The 19,415-nt window shown below is 44.2% G+C and overlaps 2 protein-coding genes across 2 annotated transcripts in view; both read right to left on the bottom strand.

Annotated features, from left to right (window-relative positions):
* TLL2 (tolloid like 2) overlaps positions 1-7,795 on the bottom strand; it is a 133,103-nt gene extending 125,308 nt beyond the window's left edge. Inside the window, exon 1 of the mRNA XM_070560448.1 lies at positions 7,332-7,795. Coding sequence (XP_070416549.1) covers positions 7,332-7,521 — 190 coding nt within the window. The 5' untranslated portion in view covers positions 7,522-7,795. The remainder of the gene's footprint in view (positions 1-7,331) is intronic.
* A 4,309-nt stretch (positions 7,796-12,104) lies between these two features.
* The window catches only part of TM9SF3 (transmembrane 9 superfamily member 3), a 63,812-nt gene continuing 56,501 nt past the window's right edge, over positions 12,105-19,415 (bottom strand). The window contains exon 15 of the mRNA XM_070560460.1: positions 12,105-16,227. Coding sequence (XP_070416561.1) covers positions 16,160-16,227 — 68 coding nt within the window. The 3' untranslated portion in view covers positions 12,105-16,159. The remainder of the gene's footprint in view (positions 16,228-19,415) is intronic.

The following is a 19,415-nucleotide window of genomic DNA, read 5'->3' as shown; positions in this document are numbered from 1 at the left end:
CTGAGAGTGGCCGGAGAAGCCGCGGATAAGCGGAAGGTCCAGAAGTGACCACAGAGGTGCTGCTGAATGAGACGAACTGCTTGCTGACCTGTCTACACTCGGCTTCCATCAGGCGCGTCTTCCTGCTGAGACGGCCATGCTCACGCCCATGAGCTGGGAGCTCCCGGGAACAGGGTTGAGGTCTGATTGGCACTTAGATCCCCGTTACCCAGTGCACAGCCCTGCACGTGCCAGGTGCCCTGCAGATCCGGGGCTGCTGTGGATGGCTCTGCAGCACAACCACTGCCCCACCCCTCCTCTCCTCTCACTGTGCTGGACAGAGGATTAAAGAACACACGTGCCACCCCCAGGAGAGCATGCGAGATGCCAATCGTTACATAACTGGGCAGAAGAAAGAAAGAAAAATGGGTTCCACTGATGTCAGGGTTGGGGACCTACCTTGAATGATATCACTGAGGACTTCTCTGTCTACAGGACTTGAGCTCTGTCTACAGGACGGCATTGGAAATCAAAGGATCATCAGTGTCGGGCAGAGGGTCTAGGCCTGAAGCTCAGTTTCTCCACAAGCAAAATGGGAACCGTCACAGCTGCTTGTCTGCACGTGGGACTGGGTCAAAGGTCAGTGGAGGTGCGTTCTTGATATCATTCAGCTCTTGGAACATCCTCATCCAAAAGGGACCCATGTGTTCCCCTTCCTGGCCTCCCCCTCCAGACGCTGCCCACCCCAGTGTGAGTCTTGGCCACTGTTGGGACCTCTGCATTCTGTTTGGCATCTGACGGCCACACCCTCTCTGCCTGCTCTACTGAGCTGAACCCTCTGCTCACCTGGCTTTGTCTCTCAGCAATAGTCACTCAGGAGCCAAGACAGTGCGTTTCCTCCCCCAGCTCTGCCCGTCCTCATCTTCACTTACTTTTTTTTAATCTTTATTGCGCTGTAACTCACATACCATAAAATTCACCCTTCGCTTTCTTTTAAGACCCTGTTTAACAATAATTATCAGCTCTGAATTTAAGAATCTCTAACGTGAAATCAACTGTTTGTTTATTACAAAAATTCAAATTCCTCTACAGCATTTCAACAAAAGAGTTCAAGGACTACTCGCGAGCACCTGCTCTGAGCTCTCATGATGCACACATCAATTGATGAGCACTTGCCTTGTGCCAGAAATTGTGCTAAGCACCTGACAAACACTGTGTCATTTAATCTTTGTTGCAACCCTGAAAAGTGAATATCAGTAGTTCTTTTCAAGTGAGGAAACTAAGGCTCAGAGGGGTTAAGGAACTTGCTCAAAGTCACAAAGCCTTACACAGGCGGCAGATTTTAAATCCAGGTCTGCCAGGTGTCAAACCTCTTAACCACCTCTGGCCCTGCCCCAGTGCACTGTGGGGGGTGAAATATTGGAGACAGAGGTGGACCAGGTGCTGCTCCTGCCTGGTGAAGCAGGAAAGAGAAACATTTCATTTCAGGACGGCTCTGAAATATTTTGACTCCATCAAATCAGCACCTGCCCATCAGCAAGGACACCACGACAAGTAGGGGTGAAAACTAAGTTGTAAAAATGCCAGCTGCCCTCATGTGGGTGTGGCCCATAGGGGTGGGAGTCTGACGGGGGAGAGAAGAGGTGCCAGGGAGATGGCAGCTCCGGTGCTGGGGACAGGCCATGCCAGGGAGATCGGCTTCCAGGAGGCACCATGGAAGCCTCACATCTGGGCTTAAGAAACCAGGGAGCCTGCCACTGCCATGAAGGATGGAAACTCCAGGGGAGCACTGCCTGGAACTCCACGGTCCCCCAACCCCACCCTGAGCACTCTAGGGAGGGCTGCAGCCCACTGGGCCAGGTCTGATTCACTTTCCACGCTGACAGTGAGCTTGGAGGTTTCTTCAGCCCCAGACCCAATGCACATTCATCATTCCTGGGGCCGGCCCCGTGGCATAGTGGTTAAGTTTGGCACGCTCCGCTTTGGCAGCCCACGTTCATGAGTTTGGATCCCAAGCACGGACCTACACCACTCATCAGCCATACTGTGGCTGCGACCCACATATAAAGTGGAGGAAGATTGGCACAGATGCTAATCTTCCTCAAGCAAAAAAAAGAGTAAGATTGGCAATGAATTTTAGCTCAAGGCTAATCTTCCTCAGCAAAAAACCAAAAAAAACAAAAAAACCCCAGAAAATTTTTTAAAAAATCATCATTCCTTCATCCAGCAAATACTGACAAGCACCTACAGTGCATCAGGCACTGGTCTAGGCACTGGCCTTGCAGCAGTGAGCAAAGCAGATAAAACTTCTTGACCTCATGGAGTTTCACATTCCAGTGTCGCATCATAACATGAGGGCTGCTAGGAAGAGGTGCCCTAGACAGTGCTGTCCCCAAGGGCTCTGGGGGGACCCCGAAAATAAGGACCTGATTGGTAAGGTCACTGTGCCTTGGAGAGAATGATAAGGCTGAGTAGCGCCCCAAATTCCAGGCAGAAGTAAGGTCTGAAAGCGTGGGGAGGGAATGCGAACTTCCCCAGGAGGAAAGAACCAGCTCCCAGGCCAGTACCTTCACCACCGGCTCCTGAGACAGAAGCTATCAACTATAGTTCTTTATGTAGGAATATATACATTTATCACATATGAACACACAGCAGGGAGGAAGGCCCTGGCGTTTATCAAGCCACCAGCTGAAAAGTAAAGCTAGCTGTCAGCCAGTTTCTTTGGATTTAATAAATCCCAAAGGCCCTGCCGCACTTTACAGTTTACAAAGCTCTTTCGTATCATTTGAGCCTCACGTAGACAATTTTGGTGACCTGAGCCACATATCCGCAGCTCAGCTCTGGGCAGTTCCATGTGTCCACGGCATGTCTCCCCACTTTTCTTCTTAAGAACTTTTTCTGAACCTGTAGACCCACTGCGCCTGCACACGCAGGTGCAGGCTGGACGTACCGGGAAGTCAACGCCTCAAGGAGTGTGGCAGGTCATATTTTCCCAAACTGGCTGCAACAATATCCCCCACTCCCCCGCTGTTTTAACAACCTGACTCTGACACTGCTCCCATGGAGAGGTGCGTCTGTGTCCCCTCCCCTTGAATCTGGGAAGGCTTGAGACCACAGTGGAAGTGATGCTATGTAGCTTCTGAGGCCAGGTCCGAAGGCAGTACAGCTCCCGTCGGGCTCTCTAGGGATGCATGCACTTAGAATCGAGCGACCATACTGTGAGGAAGCCTCACCAGCCCACAAGGAGAGACACCACACACACAGGCCGCTTGGGGGTGTTTGGGCCAACAGTCCAACAGAGGCCAGGCAACAGCCAGCCTCAACAGGCAGACGTGAGTGAGAGAGTCTCCAGACAATTCCAGCCCCCAGGGGTCGAGTCATCACCAGCCTGCAAGTCTTCCCAGCGGAGTCTCAGACATTGTGGAGCAGAGACCAACCATTGTTGCAGTGCCCTTTCCAAACTCCCCATCCACGGAATCACCAACATAATACAGTGGTGGTTGTTCTAACCACTGAGTTCAGGTGGTTTTTCACACAGGAATAGAAACTGGAACAGGGAGCCAACAACGAAGGACAGCAGCCTTTGGATGAATGCTCCAACCTCCTGTTCTCTGGACAGATAATTCTGGGAGGCTGTGCGGAAGCTTTGCAGAGGTCCCGTGGGGACAAGACCCGTCAACTAAAGCATCTACCTTGATTCCACTCCCTTGGATTTCCTCCCTGCTTGTAGCACTCTCCCTCCTCCCTCACCCTGCTTCTTGGGATCACCTCCCAAACAAACTGTCTGCATGCAAGCCCTGGTCTCTGAGGAGCCCAGCTACAACTAGCCTCATGTCCGCCCTGCAGAGCAAGTGTTTTGTTCCCAACCCCATTTTGCAGATGAGGAGACTGAGGCATGGAGAGGGGAAGTGACTTGCTCAAGGCCACACAGAGAGTAAGAAGCAGGATCATGATAAGGACCCAGGCCTTCTGGCTCTGAATCTAGCTAAAGAACTATGGCTGAGGGCAAGCAGGGAAGGGAAACCCTCAGAAGCTTTGCAAAGATTGCTCTCAGAGGCATGGTGGTTGGAAGGGTGTCTTGTAATTTACTGTCAAGTGAACCCTTGGTTGCACTTACAATATCAGATGAAAAACAAGATGGCAGAGCTATGGACCGCCAGACAGAGACCAAGCCCAGGGAGCCCCGCGCATCTTTCCAATCCCAGGCCAGGAGGGCTTCACAGATTCATTTCTACTCTCCATCATCTGATTTAAAAAGCATCTCTTTTTACAGCATTAAATAGATTGTTTACAAGTAAATTGAAATTTGACAGTTTAAAACTTGCTTCAAAGGTCAGTGTGAAGATGTCCTTTTGACAAATTTCTAGGAAATCTGTTTATAAAAGACCTAACTATATGTCAGGCACTGTTCTAAGCACATTAATCTATTAGGAATCATTCTCATTTACAAATGAGGAAACTAAGGCACCGAGAAATTAAGTGACTTGCCCAAGGTCACACAGCTTGTAAATGGCAGAGTAACTAGTAAAATCTGTGAATGATAAAAGACTTACTTGTTTGGTCAGCCTCTGAGAGATTGAGCTGGAAGCAAACGTCATAGAACCACAGAACATTAAGTAGGAAGGGGTCAGGGGCACAAACTCGAATGCCCGCAAGGTATGAAGTGGGCACAGGGCTAGACAGCTGATGTGGACCAAGAGAACCAGCTCCCTGGACCTGTCAGTTTGCAACCCTAACAAGCCCAACATCTTCACTCTACAGATGAGGAACTGAGGCCCAGAGAGGAGGGGACTTGTTAAGGTAGCACAGCTCCCGAGAGGCCAGGAATAGATCCAAGACTCTCCTCTCTGCACTCTGCATCTGCAGCAGAATGCAGACCCCTCTCTGGGGGAGGGGCAGGTGGGAGGAGTTTTAGAGTCAAAGCTCTGAGGCAGGTCCTAGGCGGAGGGCTTCCGGCTACAGGGTTCTGGGAGTTAGGATTGACTGAGATAGAACTAGAGGCTGCCCCTGCAGGTTTGGTTGAAACATGTAACCAGGAAATGCAGTGTACCCCTGAGCCAAGAGGCATGTCCTTTCATCAGACTTCAGTGCACTGCTGAACTGCCTGTTGTCATTCCAGAAGGCTGTCCCCTCGCTCAGGGATTTTCCAGAAGTGTGGGCAGACTGAGATGTAACCTTTTCCCCAGGTCTCCCTTGCCTTCGCCCTCTTCTGGCCACTCTTAGCATCAGCATAGCCCAGGGAGAGGCCAAGCGGTTGGAGGATCAAGGATAGCTGTGGAGGATGCAGGGAGCTGGCGGAAGCCGACATGCAGGATCCTCTGCTCTCCAGCCCTGCCTGCCCATCCCATTCTGTCTGCAAAGAGTCACAGAAGACACATTCCCTGGTCATCCAGCATTTTCTCCAAAGTTACTGGAGAAAAATGAGGCCCCAACAGGCAAACCTGTCGCAGGGTTATTCCACAAGGCTGAGACTGGGAGCTGGGGAGCTCTCCTATTCAGACCTATGTCTCTTTCACCTGGATCTGCAGCACCCAGACCAGCACCCAGCAAACCGGAGGTGCTCAGTACATTCCTGAACAAATTGATCGCTTCCCTGGTCCAGGCCCCAGCTGTCCACACTGCCTCCCAGAGTCCCCAGCTCACATCAGTAGAGTCCAGGGTCTGACAGGTGCAGGTGATGGTCGAGCCACCCTCTTTCTTCAGCCTCCATCCTATTTTTGCAGCCTCCATGTCCCCCTTTTCAGGGCAAGGCCACCATTCCAACAGGGCTCCAGAGACTCTCCTCCCAGTCACGAGCCGGGTCCCGTGAGGTACCTCAGTCAGGGCACACAACCTGCTCACCTTCTCTCAAATTACCCAGGAACCAACTCTTCTGCCCACCTTCCTAACTCAGAAGTCCCCCACAAGGTAAGCAATAGGTGAGTATTTTGGAGGAATCTTTCTGCAGGGTAAGACCAAGCTCCTGGTTTGACCTCCGACCTTCACAAGATTCTCAGGTCTCACAACCTCTAGCTCCGCCCACCTCCTAGTAACCGGGCCTTCCCCAGACTTCCCCCACTTCTCACCTGCCCAGCTCCCAGCCTAGAACACAGCCCCTGCAGTAACAATACCTTTACAGTGCCATCATCATTATTCCATTTGCAGAGCATTTGCTCATAAATCATCTGAGTCCTCCTAAAATTACTGGCCCCAATTTAAAGATGAGGAAACTGAGGCTACTAGAGGTCTCCAGGGCGTGAAGGAATGGGGCCACTGGTCCATGGCACTCCCACAGACCTGGCCAGCACAGCACCTGGAAGCAGCAGCCTGCCCTTCTGCGGATGGAGGCTGCGCTCTGCCTCCTGTTTCCTCACCCCTGCGGGCCGCCAAGCGAAGAGACCGGACTATGCCTAGGGATTAAACACCACTACCCGCAGGCCCCCGGCCACTGGCCAGGAGCGGCTCAGCAGGCCTCCGAGACCATCCTCTCCCGGGAGCGTGAGCACCGACTGTCCCAGCTGGGACCTGCCCCAGACCCATCAACTCTCTTTGGAACATGTGCTTGAGCCCTTCTGGGGCTGACGCCTCAACTACTCTGGCTCGGAATCCGCTCCTCTCAGGACACAGGAGCCGCTTCGTGGCTCGTGGGAAGAGGGAGCTGCCGCGCCCGGCCGCGATTTGCGCCAGAAAGACTCGCGCGTCCCGGGGCGCCGCTTCCTGGCGGGATTAGAGCACCTGCCGGCTTCCATCTCCGCCCGCCCAGGGCGACCCCCAGGCCGGGACCACGCTGAGGGGGCTACAGGGAAGTTTGCGGCAACGTGAACCATGCACATTCTCCCTCAGCTACCCCTTTCCTTTTGCCTGCTGTGAAGCTTTTCGGTTTTTTAAATTCTCTTCCCAAGAGTAACCGCAAGATCTTGGGAAACTTCGCGGGAAACTTACAAATGCCGTGAAATGGGAGCCAGCGACTCCTTCTGAACCTGGGAACGCCGCGCCCAGCCCCGCTCCTCCGCTCCAGCCCAGGGCGTCCGGCGGTGGCCCGTGCTGACCACCTGGCTGTCAGGCGGCCCGGGCGCCCGCCCCAGCCTCCGAGCGCCCTCTCGGCCTGGGGCACCCGCCCTGATTCGCTCTGGGAGTGCTCCCACGGCCGCCACCCCGTGCGCGCCGCAAACCCGGGACTGGGACGTCCCAGCCGGAGTCGTATTTAAGCAATTCCTCTGGGGCATTGTTTTCCCGGGGAGCCCGGGGGATCTCGGGGGAGGGGAGGGGAGATCCGTCCCACAGACGGCAGCGCAGGCTTGCCCACCACTCATTTGCATTTCAAAGGCAAACTTCTGCCGGACTCCCCTGGCGGCAGCGGCGGCGGCACCTACCGGCTTTGCACGGGTCGTGGTAATGCTCCAGCTGCTGCTCCGCGCCCTCCTCGAATTCCAGCGCCGAGTAGTCCGAGGCGGCGTCCGAACCCTCCCCGAGCCCCCCGGCGTCGCGGGGCAGCGGCAGCAGCAGCAGCAGGGGAGGCAGCAGCAGTGGCACAAGGGGGCCGAGCGCAGTCGCCTGGGGCATGGTTGCGAGGGGCCGGGGGAGACCGAGGGAGTTGCGCGCACGGAAAGCTCGGCTGAGGCGAGGGACCGTGCCCAGGGTCGGGTCGGCGGCGGCCCGGGCGCGGCAATTACGCGCGGCTGCCCGGCATGGCTCGGGCGCGGAGCGAGCAGAGCGCGGCGCCCTCGTCCGCGTCGGGGTGCCCAGGAAGCCGCCGCTCGGAGCTACTTGCCTGGAGGCTGAGGCTGCGGCGGCTGCGACTGTGGTGGTGGTGGCGGTGGTTGGAGCAGTGGCCGCTCCGCCCCTCTCCACCCGGGCTGGACCACACAGCCCTCGCCAGGGGCCCCGGGCAGCCAATCACTCGGGCGCCCGAGGCGAGGCCCCGCCTCTTCCCGGCACCTCCGCAACTTCGGAGGAAGGGGAGCGAGGTGAAGATGCTGAAGGCAAGGACCCGGGTCCCGTGGCGCTCCCACCGAGCCGAGGGCGCCCTTCTCCGGGCACCACCTCGGCCTCGGGTCCTGGAGAACGCTACTTCTGAAGATCAAGGCTGGACTTCCCGCCTTGTTTTATTCGCATAACTCACTTTACAACTCCCCGATACACACGTGTGCGAAGGCAGGCAGCAGTGGTTAGGGCTCGGAGCGCAGGACCAGTAATCCGATGTAAGCGGTCCGCGGCGCAATCAGCTCGCTACGTGCTTTCGGACAATCGTCCCCTTATAGGAAAGAAGTGAATCTTCTTTCTGGTCGTTTCACCGCAGAAAAAATCGAGGATCACGATTCTTTCAGCTTTCTCAACATCCCCTCATCCAGCCATGAAGGGCGCTTGCTGCAGAGCCCATCTACCCTAACGTAGTGGCTCGTGATGAGTGGCCTGGGGAAGAATGATTTAAAATGACGGATTTCCCCTCTAGGTGACCCTAGCCTTTAGTAAAACAGTCTAAGATGCTGCATACAGGCAAAAAGATTGACAAATGAACAGCTGTACGTGCTATTTGTGTTAAATTACAGACATGTTTTATTAAATAAGCCAGTCACCATTAACTTGATGGAATAAAAATGACCAATTTCTGAAGTCTGGTTACTTTTTGCCAATTAAAAACATATGCCTAAATAATTTAGGAGAATAATCAAGAGATATTTGAAACCCACTCCTATGTTGTACCTTAAATGTAAAAATTGTCAGAACTGAGCCATTTTGATAGACATAAAAAGTACTATTACCATGAGGCTTTTCAAAAACCTTTTTATGCAGGCAAAATTGCCCTAATCAAGAAGTAAAACACACCAATATGTAGAGATTTTCAGCATCACATCCAGTAGAATCCTTTCTCATTTAAAATGCAAGTAGAAAAATGAACTGAACTTCCTTTTTCTACATGGTTTGACAGCCACTGGTGACAAAAGAGTCGATAGGGAGCCCAGAGCGGCTTTACACAGGACTCCAAATTCCTTGCATTAGGATTGTTTGTCTTCACATCTATTAACTAGGATATCAAGTCCTTCAAACCAGTAAAGGTTTAAAAGTTAGCCACTGGAAGGGTGCTACTGGATATTTTGTCTTGGTCCTTAGAAAGAAATGCAAGTTGACCCTGCTTCATGCTGAGTTTTCATCAAATGGGCACATGCAGGATGGAGCCAGATTGGGCAAGAAGATGTGGTTGGGAACTCACAAGTGGGAGGAAGGAATTTAGGGGGAATGGATGCTGCCAAATGGCAGGGAAGGCCAAGTGGCCATTAAACAGGCAATAGGTGTGGGAAGGGGTTGAATGGCATTTCTGCCTGAAGGCCAGGAGTCAAACCCAACGCCATAGTTCTCTGCATTCAATCCAGTGAAGGTCACCACCTGTCAGTAGACAAGTCCACAAAGTCAACATCTAAAAGCCCTAACAAACATCTGTGACACTTCTGGGTCTCCAGATGGCACTAGCTCCAACTGGCTTCCTCATTAGTAGGGAATTCCTCCAGAAAACAAGACATTACTGGCGATCTCTTGAGCAAGCACTGAGGCCGTGAACTTTTACTGCCTCTAATCCCCACCTGGTGAGTACCTGCCAGGTCTTCTCGCCGACACTCTTTATCCAAATATTTTCAAGACAGTGGTGCTCCTGGATGAGCAAGCTGCACAGTTTTATGTCAGAAGCCCTATTTAGATGCTACTTTGGCCATCAACCAACAAATATCAACAAAATATTTGGATCACAGAATAGAAAGGGTAATTAGGAACAATTAAAAAGCGATGGCTAATATTTTTTCTCAGTTATATATTTCTTGATTTCACTCACCACTTGTATATATTAAGCTCTAATCTGGGTTCAAATAATTTTTAAAATATATTTTTCTTTAACTTAAATCCCGTGAAAAAACTAGAGGTAGATTTAGAACAAAAGGCTTTCTGATCTAAAGCTGCTCAACTTAGCTCCACTATTACATTCATAATTATTTGTGGGTTTCCTCCCCCATAGTTCACGGTCCTCTGGAAAACCTGCGAGTGGATACAATTTGTCCCCTTTTTAGTCAGATGTCTGTCCTCCATCCAACTCATTCCATCTATACCTGGATACCCAGAGTGCCCCGTTCTCTTGCAGTAGCTCTCAAACCCCTCCACCTCTGCCAAGTTTTATTGTCCTTAACTACTCCATGTAGAGCACTTTCTCCTCATTTTGCCTTTCCAGTCCTCTAGACATCATCATCATCTCCTCCAAGGCAGGAAGCAGAACCTCCAGGATAAAGCGGGCACTCTCATCTGCTGGTTCATTCCTTCGATTACATTACTGACCACTGAGAAGGTACTGAGTTCTTTGGAGAGGGTAATTAAAAATATTTAATAGTTACAATTTTAGCAGCTGTTTAAAACCCTTTACGGCTCTCCAGAACCTTCATCTGAGCTTCTCAGGATGGCACACTGGGCCCCTCCATCCACCATCAGGCCTTCCTTTCACATTTCCAGCCTTGGCTCTTGCCACCTCCGTCTCTCCACTCTTGTTGCATTAAACACCTTCAGTCATCCTAATAGAGCCCTGTGCTTCACACCTCTATGTCTTTGCCAGGGCAACTTGATAACCACACAGCGCACATCCACATGCCAACATCTATTATAGCAGCTACCACGCTCATGAGACTTATCTATTTATGTGTCCTAACTACCGGTCTATAACCCGAAGCAGATCTCCCTGACCAACTCCAACTTGGAACCATGTTCCATGTCTCACTCTCAAGACCCTCCCTTCCCTTCAATGACCTTCAAGGTTAAGTCCCATAATCTTGGTGACTAAGACTGAGCCACTAAGAATAACCACGACATTCGCCAGTTAAAATAACTTACCTCAACTTCTCCCTCCAACCATCTCCTGCTTTTTTTAAATTTGAAACTCCTATCACTTTAAGCACACAAACCTTTGAAACATCACCATTGACCACATGTCCTGATGCAGGCTTAGTCCCCCCTTTCCTAATGTTAAACTGTAGATTAACAGTTTAATAAAATAGTTCTCACTTTGAAACACAGAAGCTGGCTGTAAAACAGATTCTCTTACACCCCTAGTTTTCCAACCAAAAAGTATTCATTAAAGAGATCAAAAGTAATCCAAATTTGCACCAACTTAAACTATCTGGCTAACAGGAATTGTCAAGTATAGGTGTCAACTGAGACAGCTAATAAAATCAGGGGGAGAAAAGAAGGCTGACAAGGATTTAAGCAACTAGTTAGAACTGGAGATAGAAAACAGAAAGTACAAATAGACCTGGAGAAATTAACCACTGATCCTGATGTAGTGCAATAAAAATAATCCTTTCCATTGGTACAGAACACTGATTTTCAATGTGATCTCTACATAAGTTATCCGTTCCACAGGCTGGAGAGGTGACACCCCCATTTTACAGTTACAGCAGTCAAGACAACAGGACCCTAATCTTGATTATTTCTGGGCTAAAAATAAAACTTTTTAGCTGCTTGAGTTTCTTCTCTCTAAAATGTAGCTGTCTACCCTATCAGCCTCATAGATGGTTGTGAGGGAACATATGTGAAACTGCTTTGAAAAAGTACTAAGTCCCAGACAAATGCAATGTATTATCCATCAGGAGAATGACAGGCGTAGGGGTAGTGGGGTTTGAGTGTAGGAGTCGGAGCTTGTATGTAAAAAAAGTCAGAAGGATGATAATAAAAGAGAAAAATAGTTTTTTAAAAAGACAAACCTTATTCATTGTATTATTCTTTCAACTTTCTGTACATTTAATTTTTTTTCAAAGTATAAAGTTGGGGGGAAAATCAAATCTTAAATTTTGAATCCTTTATTTCGGGAGTCAGCCAACTCTGGCCCACTGGCTGTTTGTTGCTGTTATGCTGGAACACGGCATGCCCATTCGTTTACGTGCTGTCTATGGCTGCTGGGCTACAACAGTTGAGTAGTTGCGACACAGACTGTATGGCTCTCAAAGCCTTAAATATTTCCTATCTGGCCCTTTACAGAAGAAATCTGCTGACCTCTGCTTTATTTAACTATGGGGAGCTATCAGTAGTCTCTTCATATGCATGCCAATAATAATGGGTTTTCCCTTATGCTTGGTTCCCATGTTTCAAAAAGCAAAGAAATAAAGCATCCAAGGGAAGACATTTAACTTTTTATTACTTTTAAAAAATCCAACTTCAGTTAGATTAACAGACTAGATTAGAACCTCAATGAATTTGATACATTATATAGTGGATTTCTATTACTAAAAAGCCAGTTGGAATATGGCCTCCACAAACCAAGGGTGTGTACAAAACGGAAGTAATCACTGAGCACTAAGTGTCTCCTTCCAACTCTGTCACCGACTGTCCGTGCTCTGCAGGGATTTACAGATTCAAATCTGACCCAGTTGAAAAGCCCAAGCGGGACTGCTTTTCCAAGTATACTCTGTGGTCCTTCAAATAGAATTCCATGTTATTTCTTTCTTGCCTTAAGCCCTTACTTACAAGTTTATGACTTTCAAATGACCTAACCTGAGGAACCAGGGTAAACAGACCAAATGCTGCTTTATCAGTCAATTATTAGCAAGCCTAGCTCATCAGTACTTCAATGTAAGCAGCCTTCACAACAGTTTCTTTATTTTCATTTCCTAATACAGTGAAATAATTTTTACTTTTGTCTTTGAACAATTCTGCCTACAGCTCCAAGGAGAATGTCAAATCAGATGGCTTTTAGAAAATGCTCATGAGAGAACTAGTTATTATTCCTCATATAGAATTTAAATCTTACAAAATTTCTGCAGCTATGTGTTAACTTTCTGATCTACCCTACCTCGAAATCTAGTCTAGTGTATTTCTGTATACACTTCCAAACAATCTTTATAGATTTTCACTTCTCTGATCTCTTTAACTTCTTGATTGCTAAAATATAGCTTCATAACTATGGAATTTTTATGAAGATATGACACATTAATGAATACTTCTGTTTTCATACGCCACTACTCCCATTATGTGTTCTGATAAATCAACAGAATGAAGCACTAAGACACGCTAAAATCTAAACTTAAAACTCAGATGGAACTGCAGTGTATGGATTACAAATAGGTTTTTCTTTCCCAGAATTCATATACAGAAGCCCTTAGGTATGTAGCTTTTCCTGAACAAATTACATTAATACATTTTTTCTTTTTTACATTTGTAAAAATTCAGGAAATCTTAATAGGTGCAAGACATTTGGCATAAGGTGGTTAGTAAACACTTAAGAGATAAGTTTTATCAAAATGAGTACAATTAGTGGATAAACTCTAAATAAAGTGGCTTTTGAAAGAACTGGAATTTGCAGCAACCACCTTTATAAAGAGGCCCATCCACTCTCAATGAAAAACATCCAAGCATACCATTTACTAGGTTCAGATATCACCACAATATAATGAATTCTAAGAGTATGGGGCTTGATTTCTGGGCAAATTCTGTACAATCTTGGAGCGCAACATGATAAACTAAAGAATGCTTTACCATCCATCCCTCCAGCTATCACATTTCCACCTGATCCCACTCTTGTACTAGGATATATGTATAATGATGTCAATTACTAGTGTAGCTAAATTTCAGGAGAAGCATGCTTATAGATACAAGGGGAAAGTTTACCCTTAGTTTTTGATAGTGTTCAAAGCATCAGTTGATAAGTTGAGCAAATAATGTTAACAAATGAAAGATAGATATACAGCATAAATGGAGTGGAAAAAACCTCACCCTTTAATTAACTTACATAATATTCTATTTTATTACTCTACAACCGAGAGCTGGGGAGCTAAACTACTTGTGGATTACATCTTCTTCAAGACACACACACATCCAGCCTCTCTGTGAAGCCATAAACCAATACATATTTTCTAAAGGACTTTTCAAGGTGATTTATATTCATTTTAATGGAGCTCTTCAGTGTATCTGGAAATTAGAAAATTATTTTTCACTGAAGATTCCAAAGGACTTCAAGTAGAGCTCAATTAGTAAAAAGAACTGGTGTACCTGAAAGCAGCTAAACCACTCATTCTTTAGAAACTCTACATCCTACCTGCAACATACATGAGAAACAAATTTCATTTTATTAGACAAAGGCTTGCTGTCCAATTTATGCTCCATCAGATAGACTATATATTGTTATAATTAAAAAGGTACCTTACATAAGCCACTAAATATTGACTTTTAGCTTCCTTTCTTATTAGATCTTAAAGGCAGGTGAGAAGGAAGAGAAAATGGAAGACCCAGTAGATAACATTTAATATGACATTTTGGCTTGAAGAAGAAAATTTACCTACAGCTTCTGATCAAATTTGTTTGTTCATGTCAGCCATACTTAAGTGGTAAGAAATCAAACTTTTCACTCTTTATAGTTCTTACATGCCACATCATAGGATGCAGAATCTATTAATTTATATAAACATATTTTGAAATGAAAACATCTTATATAACTATGAATGGCATGAGTTTTACATTAAGGTTTAAACACAGCTGTTTGGAGTCTTTCTAAAAATAGACAGTATTGTTTTAGGTGGTTATTTGCATAGCAAACTATTAACCTAGAAACTCAACAGTTCTAGGAAAACTTCACATTATGGACGGTTCCAGAAAGATGTATCCAAAATTAAAATCACTTCCTTAGAAAATTGTAACCTTTATTTGCTCATCCTTACCCCATCCCCACTTTACACGGTACACTAACCTGAACAGATTTGGTGCCACAAGCTCATTCAAAGGGCTTGTCATTCCCTCTGTGACTGTACTGGATAATCTAGATGTAAGCAAGTTTGGGGATTTTAAAGTGTGGGTCCATGTATTAGAAAAGCAGAGTTTATAGCATATTAAAAAAATTGTATTTCAGTAATATTGCCCTTTGAAAAGATATCTTCAAATTGCAAACACACCTATTTTCACAAAACAATTTGGTCAGGAAATTTTATTTTAACATTCTAAAGCAGTAATGCTCTAGATGTTACTTAAGTGCCCCACACAGGATTAACAAAATTAAATGTTTCTAAATTACAAATTTAGCTCCTGTAGGAGTCTCAGAAAAGAAACAAAAGAAAAGAATCCCCCCTCCCAAAAGAAGTATGACACACACATTTTGAAGAAACCCCCGAGTTTCATGCAGTGGTAGGCAAGGTGTAAAAAGCCACCCCAATTCACACATTTCTACACCAATCATCATCAGAAAAAAGTACTCCGTAGTCAATCTGTACATCCAAATGCATTTGGGAATCTACACCTACGTTACATTATTTAATGGTATATACATTTATTATCCGCCCCCCTTGTTTTTAATAATTTCTTATGTAAAACCTTCATTCAAACCCAAAAAAGATGTAAGACTAACTTGGTGGGGGGGAGAGATAATCACTTTAGACATTCAGTTAAAATGTAGTTTATCTAAATCTCAAAATGTTTAATAAAAACAAATATCTTCTCCATTTAACACTTTGCTTTCTAACTGTACAGTAAATTGCATTGTAGAGAGTACACCTCTATCTTCAGACTGTATCTTCTTTGGATGGAATTAAGATGTAACTGGATAGTTTTAAGATAAATAAATGGGAAGTTGGTCCAACTAAGATGACAGCAGATATATTACATGCAGGATTTAATATTTTTTAATTCTCTCTTTTAAAAAAAGGATGCAGTTGAATTGAAAAAAAAAAAAAAGGTCAAAAAAGAACCCAGATTCAATATATAAAAATGTCCCACAATAGGTGATGATGGCAGTAAAAATAAGAGAAAAATGTAATCTTTCTGGAACATCATTTTTCAATAACGTAGAAACACTAAGTGCCAGGAAGATTTCTATTCATGTAATTTTAGCATCCAAGTTTCCCTCTATTTATTTTATTAGAACAAATGCTTTAAATAAACTATTCGTCCTCTTCACTGAAGAGAGCTGGTCTATTTCATCTTTAATGAGCTAGTTTTTGGGAAGATTAGCCATGTACTGTAGTAATGCCTACTGCATAAAATCCAAGCATTTGCTGTGAACAGTTGGAGAAAGCAGTCAGTAAGAACCTAGGATCAATGGAAACAGATGTTACTCTAAGTCATCCACGAAAGAGAGACCCACAAAGTACCCAGTGTTAAAGCCCAAATCTCTTCTTGCGCTTTGTTTGATGTGCAAGTTCCACCCCTATGAAAGAGAAGTTGATCCGAAGTTCCAGGTTTTCTTGGGTCTCTAGTCAATTTTCACATTAGTATAGATTTTTCGGACAAAGGCACTTGTTCCCATGTAACCAATTGCTCCTGTAAAGGTAAAATAAGATGTTTTGAGACAAATACACACAGAGTGGTATCCATCACTTACAAACACTAAATACTCTCTGCTCTGGAAAGTTATTCTTTTTTTAAGATAACATCTTTATGTATTTCCTCTAAACTTATTAAAATTGTATCATTTGTTTTGCAAATCACCTCTTACTGTCATACACCAAGTTTGACCTGATATAATACTTTTAGAATTTACTATCAATGACTACATATATAATCAATAACTATATGCATTAACATATATCTCTTAAAAAGTAAGAATAAATTGATAATGACAAAAATTTGTTAAATGAAAAAATGTGTCTTTTTAAATTTGAGCATGTATTATTATTCTAGGTCATTAAACCATGAGATACTTTATGGACAAGCAGTTAAGAATCAACCGGGGATTCTCTCAGGGAAGGACTGATAACCACAGCCCAATGGCATTTGAAGCTCTAGAGAAGAGGCATTTTCTGATGCTTTCTTTTTTATGTTTAAATTGTAGAAGCTGTGTGATTGGTAGAAAAGAAGACATATTTGAGGGTATGGACAAGAGAGAGAGGTAAGTAGGTCAGGAGCTTTGAAATGTTGTTTCTGAATAATCAGCCTCAAATGGGGCTCAAAACACTGAAAAGCTGGGGTACATGTTAAATTAAGTATCTACCTCCTGTGCCTAAAAGAGTGGCTGGCACAAGATAAGGTACCCAATAAATATTTTTTGAATGAATGAATGAACTGGATAGATCTTTACTGCAAATACCAAGGGATCTTTAGAATAAGCTGGTCCTTCAAGTCATAGAAAAGATTCTCCACTACATTTAGAAATTTACCATCTAAGCCCAATATTACTGAAAGTTTAAAAGTAAATCTTCCATGAATTAATAATGATATACACACACATAAGCCCAACTGGTCACCTTTGAATTAACTTTTATTCACCCAACTGGTGTATGCAAGGAAAGAAATAAGTCTATTTTGCCCTTCCTATGTAACCAAATGGTTGATAAAAGAAAGTTTCTCCTTATAGAAGTATCTCAGCTAATAAATATCAAAGGAACAACAGAATTAAACTATTATAACCACTAATGAGGCATTTGAGCTAAGCAATAATTATCAATGACTGCTAACTCTCGCAAAGAGAGACAAGACATTAAGTGCCTCTTGATAAAACTTTACAAACCACCTGTTAAGTATTCTTGGACAAGAATTCTTGAGTATGATCAAGCTATAGATCTAACTACCACTTTACAGGAAACAGGGGGGGAACCACATGGAGAAATATCAAATGATACCTCAGGGATATAATCAGCAAAATCCAGAGTGTGGAAAACTCTACAGAAATTAAAACAAACAAAAACCCAAGTTTCTTAAATAAATTGCAAGGGAAAAGGGAGAGAATATCAATAGATTAAAAGAACCTTAAGAGACATTTTAACCAAGCAATGCATGGACCTTAATCGGATCTTGATGCAAACAAACTGTATAAAAAAAGAAATGGGGATGGGTGGCACAAATTTGAATTCTCTGAATTATTTGAGCGTATTAAGGAATTATATACATGTATACACTGAAATGTTATGTATTATAGTTATTAACTAAATATTATGTATATTTACATATATACATATATACACACACACTGAAACATTTACAGTTGAAATGACATGAGATCCAAGATTCATGTCAGAATAAAAGGGGAGTAAGGTGGGAATATAAATAAGGCAAGATTGGCCCTGAGTTGATAATTACTGATGGTAGATGTGGTAGGCACATGGGGACTCACTATATATATATATGTATATGTCCCTCTTTTTGCAGATATTTTAAAATTTCCCATAATTAAATATTAAAAACCCACCAAAACAACACACCAAACCTGTTTGCAATTATTTTTGCAATGAATAGACATTTACTTTATAATACGAAATAATTATATTACACTTGAAAATAGTGACAATTCACTTTGAAACAGTTTATAACACAAGTCCTTACAAGGTAAGAAAAAAGAAAAACATCACTCAATTTTGTCAAAATAAGCCTGAATTCTTAGAACATAAAATATCTATAAAATTTTAACTAGAATCAAAAATTTAACTGGCATAATATAACACTAGCCCAATAACCAAATCCAATTTTCCAGACCTACAAAACATTGTTCCCCTTTGAGCAGAGATATGCTTAGAATCAAACAGTATTTCCTAATCTTGTGAGTACCTCAAGAATAAGCTTATAAAAATATGGCTTTATAAAAGGAGGATACTGAATATGCTCTCCAGGAAAATAAATGTCTTGGGAATGCGCTATGCCTAAAATATAAAAGACTGTAATAATCTAATTATTTTCCACCTTAAAACAGTCATTTCTTTTTTCTACCTTAAAAAAAAAATCAACATTTTTCTTTCAATTACTGACTAAAAAGCATTTTAGCAACAGAACCTGATGAGTATGTATAATTTTTGTATTATGATATTTTAATCACTTCCAATCTGAACTGTTTCCCCTCCCCCCAAAAAACAGGTTAGCACTGAAGGTATATAAAGCCATTAAAGAATAAATGCTGGGACACTGCCAGAACAGTAGGGAACTGGAAAGGTGCCAAGATTATCAGGCAGCAAGATGAAATTTCAACAAGAAAAGAACTCAAAAAATTTAGCTAAATTCATTCCATTTTCTTTGTAAATGTCAAGATATTACCTCAAAGTCTTCCTAAGATCACAAATAAAAAGAGTGAAGAAAAAAACAACCCTCTGCATAATCCCATGATTCTATCCCCCATTGTATGCTGGTGATAATCAAGAAAGATCTCCGATTAAACAAAGAGGAGGTCAGTGAGCAGCATTCTGAAGGAAGGATGGCCAGTAATGCTCAAGGAACCTTCCGAGTGCCTGGGGATACACAGGATGTTCCCACGGGACGAACATCTAGTTTCAACATCCAGTTCTTAGTCATCTTTCCCTCAAAGTTGGTTAACTAATTAATTATCACAGGAAGAGGTTAACATGGAAGCTATAACTAAAACGTGACTATAATATAGAGAACTGTCTTCCCTCACAGCTTGTGGAATTCGTTTTATTCCCTTACAGTCAACGTCATTTGTGTGTGTGTGCACCTGATCACATATATGGTATATATGAACACACAGATTCTTTTAATTTACATAAAACATTGTATTAGCTGAAGGT

This window comes from Equus przewalskii, chromosome 1 (genome assembly GCF_037783145.1).
Source record: "Equus przewalskii isolate Varuska chromosome 1, EquPr2, whole genome shotgun sequence".
Lineage (NCBI taxonomy): Eukaryota > Metazoa > Chordata > Mammalia > Perissodactyla > Equidae > Equus > Equus przewalskii.
This window is presented reverse-complemented; position numbering and strand designations above follow the sequence as displayed.